At 45.1% G+C, this 18,198-nt stretch overlaps 1 protein-coding gene across 3 annotated transcripts in view; it reads left to right on the top strand.

The window, feature by feature from the left end:
* MICAL1 (microtubule associated monooxygenase, calponin and LIM domain containing 1) overlaps positions 1 to 18,198 on the top strand; it is a 67,324-nt gene that overhangs the window by 15,492 nt on the left and 33,634 nt on the right. For all 3 annotated transcript variants that reach the window (XM_033917858.1, XM_033917860.1, XM_033917859.1), the window contains exons 4-8: positions 2,413 to 2,529; positions 3,031 to 3,132; positions 9,235 to 9,390; positions 11,744 to 11,844; positions 13,202 to 13,459. In XM_033917858.1, the coding sequence (XP_033773749.1) occupies positions 2,413 to 2,529; positions 3,031 to 3,132; positions 9,235 to 9,390; positions 11,744 to 11,844; positions 13,202 to 13,459 (734 nt within the window). The remainder of the gene's footprint in view (positions 1 to 2,412; positions 2,530 to 3,030; positions 3,133 to 9,234; positions 9,391 to 11,743; positions 11,845 to 13,201; positions 13,460 to 18,198) is intronic.

Below are 18,198 nucleotides of genomic sequence, written 5' to 3'. Positions count from 1 at the left end.
ATCCACTTCAAAATCCTGAAGGGCATAGAGAAGGTAGACGGGGACAGATTCTTCAGACTGTGGGGAACCACAAGTACAAGGGGGCACTCGGAGAAATTGAAAGGGGACAGGTTTAGAACAAACGCTAGGAAGTTCTTTTTTACCCAGAGGGTGGTGGACACATGGAATGCGCTTCCGGAGGTTGTGATAGGCCAGAGCACGCTACAGGGGTTCAAGGAAGGTTTAGATAGGTTCCTAAAGGATAAGGGGATTGAGGGGTACAGATAGAAGTAGAGGTAGGTTATAGGAATAGTCAGGGACCACTTCACAGGTCATAAGCCTGATGGGCCGCCGCGGGAGCGGACTGCTGGGCGCGATGGACCTCTGGTCTGACCCAGTGGAGGCAACTTCTTATGTTCCTCTCCCTAAGAGGTCCCACATGCCAGTCCTACACTTTCTTGAATTCAGGCAGTTTTTATATCCATCTCTTCTATAGGGAGACTATTCCACACACCTACCACCCTTTCTGTAAGAAAGTATTTTCTTTAGATTTCTCCTTTGATTACTCCTGAATTCTCTTCTGGAATTTTCCCTCATTTGAAAAAGACTCGTCTCCTGTACATTTAACGCCACAGAGATATTTACGTTCAAACAGTTTTTATCGAGAAGACACAAATGCAGAGCAAAAACAGTACACACAAAGAACGGAACAGCAAAGAATATAATAAAGCTCCGCCAAACTACAAGATACAACATGCGTAAAGCAATAATATCAGATTAGCGCCCCTCTATAACCTCCCCACCCCCAAACCCAACCAAAAAGGCACAATAAAGCGGGGATAACCAGATCGTATCTTGCACAAGGAATCCCAAAATGGGTGACGATCCAGGGCCTGGTATCTGATGACCCTGGGGCACCCAGTCATCCCTAATCATCCTACCATATTTGTGGACCGACGCATAAAACCCCCAGCTTTTTTTTATTTCACTTTCACGCCACGGTCTGACTTTGCTTCTAGATATGGCTCCCAAGCCTCCAGAGAGTGAATTAAGTGACATAGTAACATAGTAGAGGATGGCAGATAAAGACCCGAATGGTCCATCTAGTCTGCCCAACCTGATTCAATCTAAAAAATTGTTGTTGTTTTTTTTTTTCTTCTTCTTAGCTATTTCTGGGCAAGAATCCAAAGTTCTGCTCGGTACTGTTCTTAGGTTCCAAGTGCAGGAACCTAACCCTATTTTCCCGATAGAATCCATTGTTCACTCTGCGCTGTCAAGGCACAATGTTTACTGCTGGAACCTAAGCTCTGTTTTCCACTAGACTCAATGTTGTTCATGATTTTTGCGGTTTGCGAACATTTTCGGGAACCGTACTACCACAAATAACTAGTACGGACTGTATACGCAATAACTGGTTAATGCCTGCTACCAGCTAATTATTAAATTATGTGTGTAACTGACACTATTCTATATATTGTGCATGCGACTTTGCACGCTAAGCGTGAAATTGTGCATACAAAGTTATAGAATAAGGGGCTGGTGTCCATAAGAACATAAGAATAGCCTTACTGGGTCAGACCAATGGTCCATCAAGCCCAGTAGCCCATTCTCACGGTGGCCAATCCAGGTCACTAGTACCTGGCCAAAACCCAAAGAGTAGCAACATTCCATGCTACCAATCCAGGACAAGCAGTGGCTTCTCCCATGTCTTTCTCAATAACAGACTATGGACTTTTCCTCCAGGAACTTGTCCAAACCTTTGTTAAAACCAGCTATGCTATCCGCTCTCACCACAGGCTCTGGCAACGCGTTTCAGAGCTTAACTATTCTCTGAGTGAAAAAAAAAATTCCTCCTATTGGTTTTAAAAGTATTTCCCTGTAACTTCATCGAGTGTCCCCTAGTCTTTGTAATTTTTGACAGAGTGAAAAATTGATCCACTTGTACCCGTTCTGCTCCACTCAGGATTTTGTAGACTTCAATCCTATCTCCCCTCAGCCGTCTCTTTTCCAAGCTATGAGCCCTAAGTTTGATGAGAATTGGCTTCTCCCTGAAAGATCCCAGACAGACAATAAGAAAACAGATGGATCACAGTTAAACTGGCTCCTTGAGGTTCATTAGATGCTTTGACATAATTAAGTGCAATAGTTTGTAGTGACCTTTGATCATACTGTAGAAGAGATAAAGGGAAGGGGAACATTTAACATAAAGGCAGTGGACTGGGCTTGGTCGTACCAATATTTTGCCTCATGCAGCTTCCGCAACTCCATAGAGATGGGGGGGGGGGGCAGAGCTTGGCCCTCCCAAACAAAAGGATGTTTTGCTACCACTGGTTTAATGGTTGGGAGAGGTGTGGCATTTCTTTTTTTTTTTAATAAGGAAACTGTAACCCCAAAAGTTAATGTCTGTCTCTCTCACGGTTTTGCTCCCTCCAGGTATCCGTCAGTTGCAACTAATCCTGCTGAAAGCTGCCCTGATCCTCGGGGTTGAGGTCACCACTGGGGTGCAATTTAAAGGGATCCTTCCACCGCCAGTGGGGGCCCATGAGCAGGGTAAGGACTTGGGATTTGTAGGCAGGTGGCGGTAGGGTGTGATGTCTGGGTCATCCATGTTGCTGTTAGACACCATTTTCTCCTTGTGTGGCACCCCACAGTGGAGTGAGAGAAGAAAAGTGATGTTATGCATTTATTCAAATTATTTTAATAATTAGAGGGGGTCCCTCCCTATTGAACAAATAGCCCTTGTGCTCTGTGGGGTTTGTTGTTTTTTGGGGTTTGGTTTTTTTTTGTTAACTTGCAATGGGTCAGAACACAAAACCCTCCAGTACAAAAAGGTGAGGAAAGAACTTGCTGTGGGTAAAATCTTCTGGAGATATTCCTTCAAAGGGGATTTTTTGCAGGGCAGACAAAAGAGCGCAACAGGCTAGCGGTCTTGTAATTTATCCCTCGGCCCTGGTGCGGTATAGCAAGTAACAGGACCTTGAACTTGCCTAGTCATGCAACGGGTTGCAAAGAAATGCTGCCTGCCTTTCTAATGGTCTGACTTTTCCGCAGGGAAGGGTTGGATGGCCTCTTTTCATCTAAACATGCCCCGTCTCCAAAAGTTTCAGTTTGATGTCCTCATCTCGGCTGGAGGAAGCAAATTTATCCCAGAAGGTAAGACATTTCTTCCTTCATTAAAATAATCCTTAGGACAGCAACTTTAATCCTGTGACACCACTCCTTAAAAAGGCTCATTGGCTTCCAGTCATTCATAGAATTACTCATAAATTATGTACAATTATTTTTAAAACATTAGAAAATAAGACACCAGCATTTTTATTTAGGTTACTTATCCCCTATTCAGTTAAAAGAATCTTACGATCTAGTGAACGGAACCTTTTATCAATTCCTTCGCTAAAAATTATTAGTACAAGAAGACAATTTATCTTCTCATGTACAGCACCCCAGATTTGGAATGCGCTTCCCATGTTTTTACGGGAGGAGAAAGTGTTTGGGAAATTTAAAAGCGAGTTAAAAACCTTTCTGTTTAAAGATGCATTTGCAAATTAATTAAATTTTATTTTATAGTGTTATTTTAGTGAATTATTTTGCCTTTTTTTTGTTTTTCCAACTTCCTTTTGTATTTTCCCTGTATGTTCTTTCTTTACTATAAAAAATGTATTTCATCCCCTCTTACCTTTTGTTTATATTATAATTAATTCAGTGTATGTAATGTTTTTGTTTCCTAATGAATGTATATTTTACTGTACATCGCTTAGAAATCCGATTAAGCGATTAAACAAGCCAACTAATAAACTTGAAACTTGAAAAGTTCTAGCCAGGCAGGTTTTCAGGGTATCCTCAATGAATATGCCTCAGAGTGCCTATTTGTTTCATTTTCTAGCCCGTTGTTCCCAAAGAGCCCAGACTACAGGACTCCAAATCTCTTTATCTCCACTGCATGCAAATCTCTCTCATGCATATTCGTAATAATAATAATAATAACTTTATTTTTTCTATACCACCATAATCTTGGACTTCTAGGCGGTTCACAGTGAAGAGAGCTGTACAATCAGCGAATTACAGTGTACAAATAGAGCAGTGGGTTTCCAGAAAATCTGACTGGCCAGCTTATGAAATCCTTCCCAAATTTCTTTCTCTTTTTGATTTGGGGTTTAATGAGTCAGCAGGACAACTGGTTGTTTCTTACTGCCGTTATTTCGGATCATAGTCAGTTGCGCGCGAGACACCAGCGCGCAGACAATTCAGCGCAAGACACCAACGTGCCGTGGGAAAACTTAGTTTTAAAGAGCTCTGAAGTGGGGTGTGAGTGAGGAACCCCCCCCCCCCCCCCACTTTACTGCATAGTGTTTGCAATGAGGGCATAGGATGAAGTTCAGAGGTGATAGGTTCTGGAGTAATCTAAGGAAATACTTTCTTACAGAATGGGTGGTAGATGCGTGGAACAGTATCCCGGAAGATAGAGACAGAGACTGTGTCTGAATTCAAAAGGGCCTGGGATAGGCACGTGGGAACTCTTGGAGAAAGAAAGTGATAATGGTTACTGGGGATGGGCCGAATAGATGGGCCATTTGGCTTTTATCTGCCATCATGTTACAATGTTTGTATAACCATTCAGCTCTATGACATCACAATGCTGGTGTAAAGAGCCTTAGCCTATAGGAAGAGGAGATGCAAATGTTAAGAGCCTTAGCCAATAAGGAGAGGAGGAGATAGTGGATGCTGCAGATGGGCCATTTGGCCTTTATCTGCCATCATGTTTCTATAACCATAAAGTTCTATGACATCACAATGCAGGTGTAAAGAGCCTTAGCCTATAGGAAGAGGAGATGCAAATGTTAAGAGCCTTAGCCAATAAGGAGAGGAGGAAATAATGGTTAGTGCGGATGGGCAGACTGGATGGGCCATTTGGCCTTTATCTGCCATCATGTTTCTAAGAGGTATTGGGGGGGGGGGCAGGAAAGAGTGCATCAGAGGGGATGCTTGGCGCAGCTATACAAGGCACATTTCCATGGGTACCAACATACCTTGCTATGCCACTGAACTCAGCCCCAGTAAAAAGAAAAAGCCAATTTATGAGCATAACTCTCAGAGTCAGAAGTGTGAATCCTTTGACTATTGGGCCAACAGTATTTTTCTATTTTTTGTTTTGATAAGTAGGAAACAATTTATAATAATTGCTTCCTCCTTCTTTCCACTGAAGTAATGTCGATGTGAAGTAGGAATGAAGGAAAGCTATGACATCAGGGTTTTTCTCTGCATGCTTCCGTGTACTCTAGCCCTCAGCGTGCAGAGCTGTAAAGACTTGAGAGTCCCAGCTGGATTTTGCTTTCCCTGCCTCTGTGAGACCTTGTGAGACCTTGTGACTGGCCTTACACGGTTCTCTGACCACTAATAGTACTGTATCAGACTGAGAGACAGGGACGTCCTGGGAGTCGGAGCGCCCCGACTGGCTCTTTACATATTTTGTTCATTTCAACAAGTTCTCTATTCTAAAATTAGAAACGGGAGAATATTCACTGCCAAACTGACTCACTAAACAGTAGAATCACTCTATTTATTCTGATCTTAATATAGTGACGCTAGGGTCCCCACCCTGCTCCCGCTGCATGTTCATTGGGCAAGAAGGCATCCTCGAATGCGCGCGTGCCCCTTCTCGATGCGATTTCTTTTGAAAAGCTGTCCGGACCCCCTGGACATGTCCTCTGAAGGACAGTGTCAGGTCAAAAGCGCGCCGGGACAAAGGCGCGCCCAGACAATTGAGCGCAGCGCGTGCTCTAAATTACTGTTTTTAGCGCTCCGACGGGGGGGCGTGGGGGGGAACCCCCCCACTTTACTTAATAGACATCGCGCCGCGTTGTGGGGGGGTGTGGGGGGTTGTAACCCCCCACATTTTACTGAAAACTTCACTTTTTCCCTGTTTTTAGGGAAAAAGTTCAGTTTACAGTAAAATATGGAGGGTTACAACCCCCCAAACCCCCCCTAATGCCGGCGCGATGTCTATTAAGTAAACTGGGGGGGTTCCCCAACAAAAACCCCCGTCGGAGCCCCTAAAAACTGTAATTTAGAGCGGCGCAGGGGCGCGCACTGCGCTCAATTGTCGGCGCGCGCTTTTGTCTTTCGCGCCGTTGTCTATGAACCAGGAAAAGGTCTAGGTGTCATTGTAGATAGTATGCGGAAATCTTCTGGCTAGTGTGGGATGGTAGTGGCCAAAAACAAACAGGGTGCTAGAAATTATTAGGATAGAGATTAGAGACTTAAAAAAAGAATATTATAATGTCTTTGTATCGCTCCATGGCTCTGTATCGCTCCATAGCCTCTGTATCACTCATGGCTATATTGCTCCATGGTTTCATCCTCACCTTGAGTATTGCATTCAATCCTGGTTGCCATATCTCAAAAAAGAAAGAGCAGAATTGAAAAAGACTCAAAGAAGAGCGACCAGAATTATAAATGGGATGAAACGCTTCAAATACGAAGAAAGGCTGAGAGGAGATATGCTTGAGGCGTACAAAATCCTGTGTGGTGTAGAATGGGTAAAAGTGAATAGATTTTTTTTTTTGCTCTTTTCCAAAAAGTACAAAGACTAGGGAAGTTTACATGGAAATATTTTTTCACTCAATGAATAGTTAAGCTTTGGAATTCAGATTCCAGATTAGCATATCGGAGCTTAAAAAAAGGTTTGGATGAGTTCCCGGAGGAAAAGTCCATTATCTGCTATTGAGATAGACATGGGGGAAGCCACAGCTTGACCTTGGATCTGTAATATGGAATGTTGCTACTATTTGGATTTCTGCCAGGTACTTGTGATCTGGATTAGCCATTGTTGGAAACGGGATTCTGGGCTATATGGACCATTGATCTTACGATGTTATGGTCCATGGCTTTCTACATTTTCCTAAAGTCATAACTTCAACGCACAAAATCCAGAAGAAAATCTCCCTTTCTTTAATTAATGGTTAATTCTGCACTAACGCCATTATCTGTTGGGAACAAAATGGGCTGCATGACCCTTAGGGAAAGGGAATGGGGGACTTGTATACTGCCTTTTTGTGGTTTTGGCATTTCAAAAGCTGACATTCAAAGCAGTGGGCACAGGAGGGATTAAGTGCGCAGGGTCACGAGAAGCAGTACCAGGATCTGATCTCTACATCTGGGTGTAGAGGCAGCAGCTGTACCAGTGAGCCACAGCCCTTCCACTCTAGTAAATGGCACCCATTTTGATCATGCTTAGAACCCTCTCCCTGTTCTGAATGTTTCACTTTGCCCCACCCAGCAAGTCTGAGCCACAGACCAGCAAATGCAGACTTAGATCGGTTCTCAGAGCTGATTCTGCTGTTATCATTGGACTTTGCTACATTCCTTGAAATGACTGCTACCCTTCACTGTGGGGGGGAGGATTTTGCTCTGCGTTTCCTTCCTCTCGGGCAAACGAGGAATTCTGAGAGAGAAAGCAGGAGCCAGCTGAAAATTTTTATTTTTAGGATCAGCAATCGGCCCTGATTTTTAATCCCCACACTGCCCCGTTGAATATTCCGTTCAGTGGTGTAGTGAGGGCGTGGGGCGCCTGGCGTGGAGACGCACTTCCACGCCCCTCTGTCACTAAAACTGGGACCCAACACCCCTCTCACCTTTCGATCATCCCTCCCCCTCACACAAAATCCTGGTAGTCTAGTGGGCTGGGGGTGTTCGGAGCAGACCCCCCCCAGCTCGAGAACCCTCCACCCCCAACACCGCCCCTCCCCCTGTAGCTTTAATCAAAAATGCATGGGGGGGGCGCTAAGGTTCTGATTAGCTCAGGTCTGAGTCAATCAGGGCCTTAGGCCCCTCCTAGTGCATGCCAATGATGCACTATGAGGAGCCTAAGGCCTTGATTGGTTCAGGCATTTCAGGCCCCTTCCCTGAGCCAATCAGAACCTTAGGCCCCTTCCAATGCATCCGGGAGGGGGGGGGGGAAGGCCGCCATTATGAAAAGGCAGCCTGTCAAGGCAGGAGTGAGTGGGTATCCCTCCTGCATGGTTTTTTGATAAAGTTACAGGGGGGGGGGCATGGGTGTCGGGTTCTCAAGCTGGGGGGGGGGGGGGTCTGATCTGAACCTCTCCCAGCCCATTAAACCAGGATTTTGTGGGAGGGGTCGGGGAGATTGGAAGGCAGCGGGGAGGGTATATAGTGTCTAGGGTGTTAGAGGGAAGGTGCGTGCGCAGTAGGGGGGTCGGAGAAGAGGAAAGGTGTTGGCGCCCCCACTAAGATGGTGCCCAGGTTGGACCGCTCACTCCCTTATTGCGCCACTGGTGGCATTGTACATTTGTGAAACGTAGTTCTGATTTCTTTTACAAAAGTAGGGCTATACATATCCCAGTGTACACAGAAACCCATGTGAAACTTGTGACCCCCCCCCCCCCTAATGCTAAGTCACCTCCTTACAGCAAGTTTAATAGATGATAAATTTTTTAAAAATATATAAAACAAGAATAGTCATAAGAATATAAACCTTGTCATATTGGGACAGAGCAAAGAACCATCAAGCCCAGTATCCTGTTTCCAACAATGACAAGATCTCAAAACAGATTTTAGGCTGTTTATCCTAGAAATAAGTAGTGGATTTTCAAAGTCAATCTTAATAATGGCTTATGGAGTTTTCTTTTAGGAAAGTATCCAAATCCTTTTTTTTTAAACCCTGCTAATCTAACTGTTTTCGCCACATTCTCTAGCGATGAATTCCAGAGTTTAATTTCACATTGAGTGAAGAAATGTTTTCTCCAATTTGTTCTAAATTTACTACTTAGTTACTTAGAAACATAGAAGATGACGGCAGATAAGGGCCATAGCCCATCAGGTCTGCCCACTCTACTGACCCACCCCCAAGTCTACTATCCTAGGGATCCCGCTCCTGGTGACAGGTTCCCTTGGCTTAACCCTCTAAGGGATCCCGCATGGGCATCCCATTTGCTCTTAAATTCTTGCACGCTGTTTGCCTCGATCACCTGCACCGGGAGCTCGTTCCAAGGATACATAATTATGGTCATTTGGAAATAAGGAAAATTTACAATATAACATGCTTTGTTGTTGCTTTTTAGTGACGGGTGTGGTCCTTTGAAATGTGAGCCCTAAGCTGTAGTTCATATGTAAACCCAGCCCTGACCCCATCCACTTTCCTCTGATGTCAGGAGCGAATCCTGTACCCCCTTTCCTGTGGCATTTGGGACTTCGGAGCAAGCACCAGTTCCCATGCTCTTCTTTTACTCTTCCCATTAGGTTTTAAACGTAAGGAAATGCGGGGGAAGCTGGCTATCGGGATCACTGCCAACTTCATCAACCGGAACACATCCGCTGAGGCCAAAGTGGAGGAGATCAGTGGTGTCGCTCGGATCTACAATCAAAAGTTCTTCCAGAATCTTTTAACCAAAACAGGTTAGACACGGATTTATCCGAGTTGCTTTGCGGGCCACGTGTAGCCCTGGGCTGGAGCCTCTCTCTCATCTTTATCCATGGGCTCTTAAGTGACAAGTGGGTCAGAAAGAGATCATTGAGTGAGCGTTGGATTTCCAGATATGGATCTTCTCTTTTTACGCGCTAACTAATCTGTACAGGTTTCACTTGCAATCATATGGCAGTCAATGCAGGTAGCCTGAAACTGCTCCTTGAAATACCAGTTTCAATATCAAACATGCACACTTTTTTTTTTTTTTCCTTCTAGCTTGCCACCTCATGCCCGCTAGCCATCATAAGACACCCCCACCCTCTCCCTTGCATTCCCATTCTCCCCCACCTGCCAACTTCTCAGGAGCCTTGGCTAGATTCCAATAACCATCCCTTCCGTTTGCACGTCAAAAGATTATTAGAACTGCTTGAATATGGCAGTTGTAGGCGAGAAGCTCGGGGACTCTTATGAAGCTGAGGAATGGGAGCAAATCCCACTTTGCCTGAAGAGTGGCAGCTATCTGGACCAGACCTGCAATCCGCTAAGAAGATCGACTGTCGGCTCCGGGCGGCTTTCCCGCAGAGGAGAGAATCCTGCATTCACCGTGGACCTCATCTGGGGCAGCCTCCTTGGAGCGGCTGGGACACGGGCAGTGTGTCTGGGAGGGAATGCATGGATGGGAGAACATCGCAGGGGAGGAGACATAGGCATCCTGGGACTGTCGGCCAGAAGAAGCCCTTTCTGGATACGTCAATCGCTCCTCCTAAACTTACTTGCTCCACTTCATCACTGACGCTGACCCATTCTGCTTCTATTCCTTTCTCTCCTCTCTTCTACCTTCCAAAGTATTTAGATCAATGCTGTCTTTTTAAAATGTTTATTTTATTTTTATTTTTCCTCTAACTCTACTTTTCACTTCACTATTACCCTCCAAGTACTTTAGTTAGATTGTGAGCCTTCGGGACAGTAAGGGAATTTTCCAAGTACCTTTCTTATTTCTAATCTTAATGTATATTTTCTGTAAACCGCTTAGAACCTAACGGATGTAGCGGTATATAAGAAATAAATTACATTACATTACTTTAATAGAGGGTTAAAATGGAGCCCACATTTGAGCCTGCGTGGGATAGACTCAAAGGGACCATAGTGGCAGAGGGAGGGAGAATTAGAGAGTTGCACGGGGACAGAAATCCCACCCGTCCCCGTCAAAATCCTCTCCGTCCCCACCCATCCCCGCAAGGAATTACCTCCATCCCCGCCTGTCCCCATAAAAAGCAGCAATTACTTCTGACAGGATCATCAATTTCACAGTTTCTTTTGTGTTTGCGCTGCTGTTTTCCTTGTGGAATCTCTTTGGTGGAACCCTTGTTTTGTTTTCTGTTCAGGTAATTAACTTATAAACCCCCTCTTTTACTAAGGCCGATGTGTCCAATATATTATATGGACGAACCCTGCTTCCAAAGCCTTCCATCCCCATGGGAGTCCCTTGGGCCAGAGGGGGATCCCTGTGGGAGTCCCGTGGGTCAGAGGGGGGGTCCCCGTGAGAGTCCCGTGGGTCAGAGGGGGGGTCCCCGTGGGAGTCTCGTGGGTTAGGGAGGGATTCCCATGGGAACCCCGCGGGACCCGTGGGATTCCCGCGATCCCCGTTTCCATGCAGACCTCTAGGGAGAATCCCACAGATGAAGTGGGATCCATGGCACCATACTGGGTTACTCTCTGTAAAGCTGATGGAGAATATGCAGTATTTTTTTTGTGAGGTGAGGACACAGAGGGCTCCTTTTACTAAGCTGCGTTAGGGCTTTAACGCGCGGGAATAGCGCATTGAGCTGGCGTTAATTTTTCCACATAGCGCGCGGTAATTTCCTGTGTGCGCTAAAAACGCCAACGCACCTTAGTAAAAGGAGCCCAGAGTTTTTGCTTCATGTGTGCCACCTTCGTGCACTCAATTTTAAAAAATTTATATCCCACCGATCAACAAATCTTGACGAGTAGCAAAGCAAGCATCAGAGATAATACGTAAAACAGGATATCAAATAAAACAAAACCTCATAATGGGCGCATGCTACCTAATTTGCGCAATTTTAAGCGATTATTGAAGAGGTATTTATTTTGCAAGATTCAAGGTGCACTACGGGGGTTAGCGCGTCGGACTTTTCATCATGCGCTAACCCCCGCGGCAAGCCAAAATACTAACGCCTCTTCAATGGAGGCGTTAGCGACTAGCGCAGCAGGGCGGTTTAACGCGCGGTATTCCAAAATTAACACAGCGATCACCCTATTATTTTATAGACTTTGATGTTGTTTACAGTGAGGTTTTTTCCCCCCCTTTCTTCACACCTGCAGGTATTGATTTGGAAAACATTGTCTACTATAAAGACGATACGCATTACTTTGTAATGACTGCCAAGAAACAGAGCCTGATAAAAATGGGGGTGATTAAACAGGTAAAGAGGGTCTGAATGCTCATTCCAGGGGAATGGATTTGTGTCCTTGGCATTTTGCTCTCTCATTTTGGTCCTGTGACCTTCCATTTTTCCCTTTGGGGGGTTACAGCTCAGTTGCCATTGGCCTTTTGGGGGCTACAGTGTTACTACCTAGGGGTTTTCCACTATTTTTATATCTTCACAGGAAATGGCTCGAGAGACTACGGGAGCTCAAGGCAGCCATTTCCTGTGAGCGATCTGCATGGGGCAGGAGCGTGGGAAGATCGCTCCTGCCTGAAAACCCACTAGCCCACCAGGTGAGGCTTAAGGGGGGGGGGGGCGCTCACAGGGCTAAAAATAGGCAGGGGATAAGGGCAGAACTGGCCCAAATATTATTCACGGTTTTTCCATATTCGCGGGAGGGCTCTGCCCCTAAGCCCCGTGAATACGGAGGGAGAAGTGTAGTCCTTTTCTGTTTGTGTCCAACTGTCCTGGTGTGAGTGGAATAATGGGGGCCATGCACCTGCGTCTGATCTTGCAGTCTCAAACTTTGAAATCACCGAGTTTCCCCACTGCCAGTGTGAAAGTTAATACACTAAGTATTATGCTTCAACAGTTTTTATGGATGATTGCAGAACTGAACAGTAAAGTACATTATAAATTACATCACCGGTCATCCATTTTTGTGGTTTTTAAACATGAAATTATAACCCTGTGGATACTTCTATGTTAGCGAAACAATTAAATATCCGTCACAAGGAGAAAACCTTTGTAACTTTCTATCCAAAGCTATTCCACCTCCCCCCCCCAAACCAACTGCAAGAAAACTTTCACAGATAACTTGTATAGAGGGATCAAATTTTTTTCCCTGTCCCCACAGGAACTCATTTTCCTGTCCCCACGAGTTCTTTTCCTGTCCCTACCAAATTCCTGCAAGCTCCTTCCTCATCTGCACAAGCCTCAAACTCTTTAAAATCATAAGTAGCAACATTCTAGAACTCAGATTGTGATGTCATAATGCCTCATTTCACCAATGCCTAAGCTCCGTCCTCATCCGCACAAGCCTCAAACCCTTTAAAATCCTAAGTAGCAACATTCTAGAGCTCAGATTGTGATGTCATAATGCCTCATTCCACCAATGCCTAAGCTCCGTCCTCATCCGCACAAGCCTCAAACCCTTTACAATCATGTGTCCGAGGCTCGTGTGATTGGGGCAGAGAGAGGGACAGTGACAAAACTCACGGGAACGGGGAAATAGAGTTCCAGCGGGAACAGGGCGAAATATGTCCCCGTGTCATTCTCTAAGCTGGTACATTAGGTTCACTATGTAGTATTAAAACCTATTAACCCATTGTCTGCCTTTCTTTCCCCACCTCAGGATAAATCTGACACAGAGAGTTTATTGTCTCCGGAGAACGTGAATAATGAAGCATTGCTCCGATATGCTCGAGACGCTGCAAACTTCTCTACCAATTACCAGCTACCACAGCTGGAATTTGCTCTCAACCACCGCAACCGCCCAGATGTGGATATGTTTGATTTCACGTGTATGTATCGTGCAGAGGATGCCGCCATGGTTCATGAACGTAATGCCACCCGGTTGCTCGTTGGGCTGGTGGGAGACTGCTTGGTAGAGGTTAGAATTTCTATTACCTGAGTCCTGATCCTCCTCCCTCTCCTCCTTTGTGTGTGAATGAGGACCATGGCTGCTGGATTGCTTGTAAAATGCAATATATTTTATTGGCCCAAAGATGGCGATGTAGATGAGTTTTGTAGCAGAACAAAGAAAAATGGGGAGACCCAATAATCCACCGATGAAAACAAAAAAAACTGTGGATACAGATGTTCTGGAGATAATTTATTATACACTGATATATAAAAACATGAAAATTCAATTTAAAAAGTACAATGATTAAAAAATACAGTGATAAAATCCAACCCTTAGTATTTTTTTGCTATTTCAGCTTGTCTGCGGTGTTCTTTGCTCACAGGTTTAAAGACAATAGACTGTTTTCAGTCCAATTCTTTATATGTGAGTTTGCAAACCATTGGACCCCCTGAGGAAGGCGTGTTCGCCGAAACACGGACCGTGTAGGATCCGGTTGGATTTTTATCACTGTATTTTTTTATCATTGTACTTTTTTAATTTAATTTTCATGTTTTTATATGTCAGTGTCTAATAAATTATCTCCAGAAAATCTGTATCCAGTTTTTTGTTTTTGTTTTCATCGATGAGTTTTGTAGACCACATGTATAGTCTTCGGCCAATCTTCTTTGTTTTCTCACTAATTCTTTATAGTATGTCGGTTAGATATGTTTGGAGACCCAAGTATACTCAAAGCTGAAGGAGACACGACCTGTTGGTGGACGAATGAGGCCCCCTTCCAAATTTCTGCCCTAGTTCCCACCATGTCTACCATTGACCCTGTGTGAAGGGCTTCACTGACAATCTCACGGGTTGACACCCAAAACTTTTAAAAGACCTCTGTACAGTTACAAACTGGATGCCTCAACCCATCTGTCCAAGCCACCAAAAATGAATCCAGTAGCTTTTATAAAATTTTTCTGTGTAGTGAGAGATAGCTAAAGTCAGTGGTGTAGAAAGGGGGAGTGAGGGGGGGTGATCTGCCCTGGGTGCCATCTTGGTCAGGATGCTGGCACCCCTTCTTTTCCCCCTTACCTTTTCAACTTCGGCTTCGGTGCTCTCTCTGACATCACTTCTGGGACCTGCGCCTAGGAATTGATGTCGGAGAGAGCGCCAAAGCCAATGCAGGCAGTAAGGTGATGGTTGCTCCCGCCAAAGTTCAAAAGGTCTGAGGAAGGGGCGCGCGGGGATGAAGTATCTACCCTGTGTTAGGGGTATGGAAAGGGGAATGGGGATACTCTCGTCCTTTCCTGCCCATACCTCCTTTGTCTCTGCCCACACTCCTTTATTCCACCCAACCAGTGGCATAGTAAGGGAGGTGCGGGGGGGTGGGGCAGTCCACCCTGGATGCAGCCTTCCTAAGGGCCTGGCACCCCTCCCCTTCTCCGCTCCCCGCTCTTCTCCTTGCTGTGTGCGCATTCATGCGCGCCCCTTGCCTTCCCCTGGCGTGAGGTTGCTGCCGGCGTTGGCATTGGTGCTCTCTCTGATGTCACTTCTGGGACCTGTGCCAGGGAAGTGACGTCAAATGGCGAGCTGACACTGACGCGGGTACGCCGCTCAAACTGGAGTAGTTAAAAAGGGACGAAGAAAGGGAAAGGGATACGCGCATGGCAGGGGGATGGGAAGAGGGTGGGGGAGGGTGCCGCTCACCCTTTCTAGTCCGCTGCACCCAGTGAAAGCTCATGAAGCACAGGCAAGTCCAGCCTATCGAGGTCCACTTCAGAAACATTTGGGGAGTCTCTCTCAGTTATAAAGTTTGATTGAAAAGGGAATTGGAACGCCTGACCCTTATGATCTGGCATCAGCTGCTAAGTTGAGGTGAGCGTCCGTAGGGGCGCTTGCCGCCGGATTCTGTAACCAGCGCTGATATTAGTGGCCACCTGAAAAGCAGCTGCCGATCCCGTGTCAAATCACACATCGGTGCCGGTTTCAGAATCTCACTTACGTGAAATGCGCCAGAAACGTAGACTAGGGTTTTCCAGGTCTACTTTTCCAGTATCTTATCTTTGTGTGAATTGCACCTACATAGGTGCTTTAGGCGGCCTAGCGCCACTTCTGGCATTGGCCACACCTACTTTGGCGTTCAGTGACCTAAAACGCCTAAATAGGCATGATTCTGCTGGCTTTTATTTAGGCGCCGATAGGTGCTACTACCTTGCCGTTTTTCACCATTTCTAATGGCGTAGCTGGTTTTAAGAAAGGTGTGGACAAGTTCCTGGAGGAAAAGTCCATAGTCTGTTATTGAGAAAGATATGGGGGATGCCACTGCGTGCCCTGTATCGGTAACATGGAATATTGCTACACCTTGGGTTTTGGCCAGGTACTAGTGACCTGGAATGGCCACCGTGAGAACGGGCTACTGGGCTTGATGGACCATTAGTCTGATCCAGTAAGGCTATTTTTATGTTCTAAACTTAGGCGCCGGTTTTAGAATCTCCTCGTTGATGTGGTTTCTCTTAAACTGTTAATAAACCTAATTAATTTCTGTCAATGACGCAGCTCCTTGCTCATGTGATATTACATTACATTAGAGATTCCTATTCCGCCATTGCCTTGCGGTTCAAGGCGGATTACAAAAGAATTACAAAAAACGTATTACAAGAAGAAGATATCTGGTAATTTCTGGAGGAGATAAAGAGTGGATGAGGTTGCTTTGGGGAATTGGGAAGATACCAAAATTTAAGACTAATCTTAAAACTTATCTATTTCAAGATGCCTTTGCCAAATCTTAATCTTTCTTGGTTCACTTGTTGATCTCTTTCTCAAAACTAACCTTCTCTTCAGCGCATATCTCTCATACCACGCACCCTTACCCCTCGTGTTATATCCCTTCCCTCTATCCCATTTCTTCTAAGATTATGTAACTTTTCCCTTCCTCCCCACTCATCCTCACTGTCAGGTTTGTCCGTATGTTTTATATGTTTTTTCTTTTTTTTTTTTTTTTTTTCTTTTTCTTTCTAATCTTTTTAATACACCATTAAATAATTCTTCCTTTCCTATTTCAAATTTTATTGTTAACCGGTCAGATATTTGTTTTATGATCGGGATATTAAAAACCAATAAACTTGAAACTTGATATTGGGGGTGGGAAGGAGCTAGTGGAATTTCTTGAAAAGTAGGGTCTTTATTTCTTTTCTGAATGTTTTGTAGTCTGGGGTCATAATCAGTAGATTGGAGATTTACTGCCTGTGTGGCTAGGAGGCGATGATATTATAAAAGTATAAATAGTTTACTTATCTTTCTTTCATGGGGAACAATGACCTCAAGTGCTCACAATTGTTAGACTTTAGAACAGGGATCTCAAAGTCCCTCCTTGAGGGCCGCAATCCAGTCAGGTTTTCAGGATTTCTCCAATGAATATGCATTGAAAGTAGTGCATGCAAATAGATCTCATGCATATTCATTGGGGAAATCTTGAAAACCCGACTGGATTCGGCCCTCAAGGAGGGACTTGGGGGACCCCCTGCTATAAACAGTGCCTGAAGTTAGACACTTAGATCAGTACACCTAGCTCAGGGGTAGGCAAAGCTGCCTAGGAGGAGAGAACCGAAGTGTTTTTTTTCTTTTTCCAAGGTGATGGTGTAACTCAGGGGTAGGCAATTCCGGTCCTTGAGAGCCAGAGCCAGGTCAGGTTTTCAGGCTATCCACAATAAATATGCATGAGATAGATTTGCATCTCTATGAGGCAGTGCATGCAAATCCATCTCATACATATTCATTGTGGATATCCTGAAAACCTGACCTGGCTCCGGCTCTCAAGGATCAGAATTGCCTACCCCTGAGCTAGGTGTACTGATCTATCTCATGCATATTTATTGTGGATAGCCTGAAAACCTGACCTGGCTCTGGCTCTCAAGGACCGGAATTGCCTACCCCTGAGTTACACCATCACCTTGGAAAAAGAAAAAACACTTCGGTTCTCTCCTCCTAGGCAGCTTTCCATTCTCCTACTGCACCCTACTGCTGTATTTTGAACCTGTATCTTAGTAAAAAGCTTACAGATCTCAAATTCTAGTGTACCCCACAGAGACCCAACCCAGTAACATCCCTAGCAGGGATCTCAAAAGTCCCTCCTTGAGGACTGCAATCCAGACGGGTTTTCAGGATTTCCCCAATGAATATGCATGAGATCTATGTGCATGCACTGCTTTCAATGCATATTCATTGGGGAAATCCTGAAAACCCGACTGGATTACGGCCCTCAAGGACCGGAGTTGCCCACCCCTGTTCTAATGTCTAAATCAGGGGTTCCCAAAGTCCCTCCTTGAGGGCCGCAATCCAGTCGGGTTTTCAGGATTTCCCCAATGAATATGCATTGAAAGCAGTGCATGCACGTAGATCTCATGCATATTCATTGGGGAAATCCTGAAAACCCGACTGGATTGCGGCCCTCAAGGAGGGACTTTGGGGACCCCTGAGGTAGATAGTTCAGAAAATGGCTCTCGATGGCATCGGTCATTAATATCACATGAGCAGGGAGTTCTCTTGAACTGTCGCCAGTGCCACCTTGCATTTAACTTTCTGTGGTAAGCACCACTCCCTTCTTGTTGTTTGTTTTTCATGTTCTTGTTGAAGGATGACAGCTTGTTTTTCCTATCTTTTTGTTTGATTTGTTTAGCTTGACAATTCTGGGTGACTGTTTTTAGACCAGTTGATTTATGTATTTTGTCTTTCTCCCTCCAGCTGTTCTGTAGGAAAATTGCACTTCTGCCATGCTCCTCCCCCTCCCT

This window comes from Geotrypetes seraphini, chromosome 13 (genome assembly GCF_902459505.1).
Source record: "Geotrypetes seraphini chromosome 13, aGeoSer1.1, whole genome shotgun sequence".
Taxonomy (NCBI): domain Eukaryota; kingdom Metazoa; phylum Chordata; class Amphibia; order Gymnophiona; family Dermophiidae; genus Geotrypetes; species Geotrypetes seraphini.
This window is presented reverse-complemented; position numbering and strand designations above follow the sequence as displayed.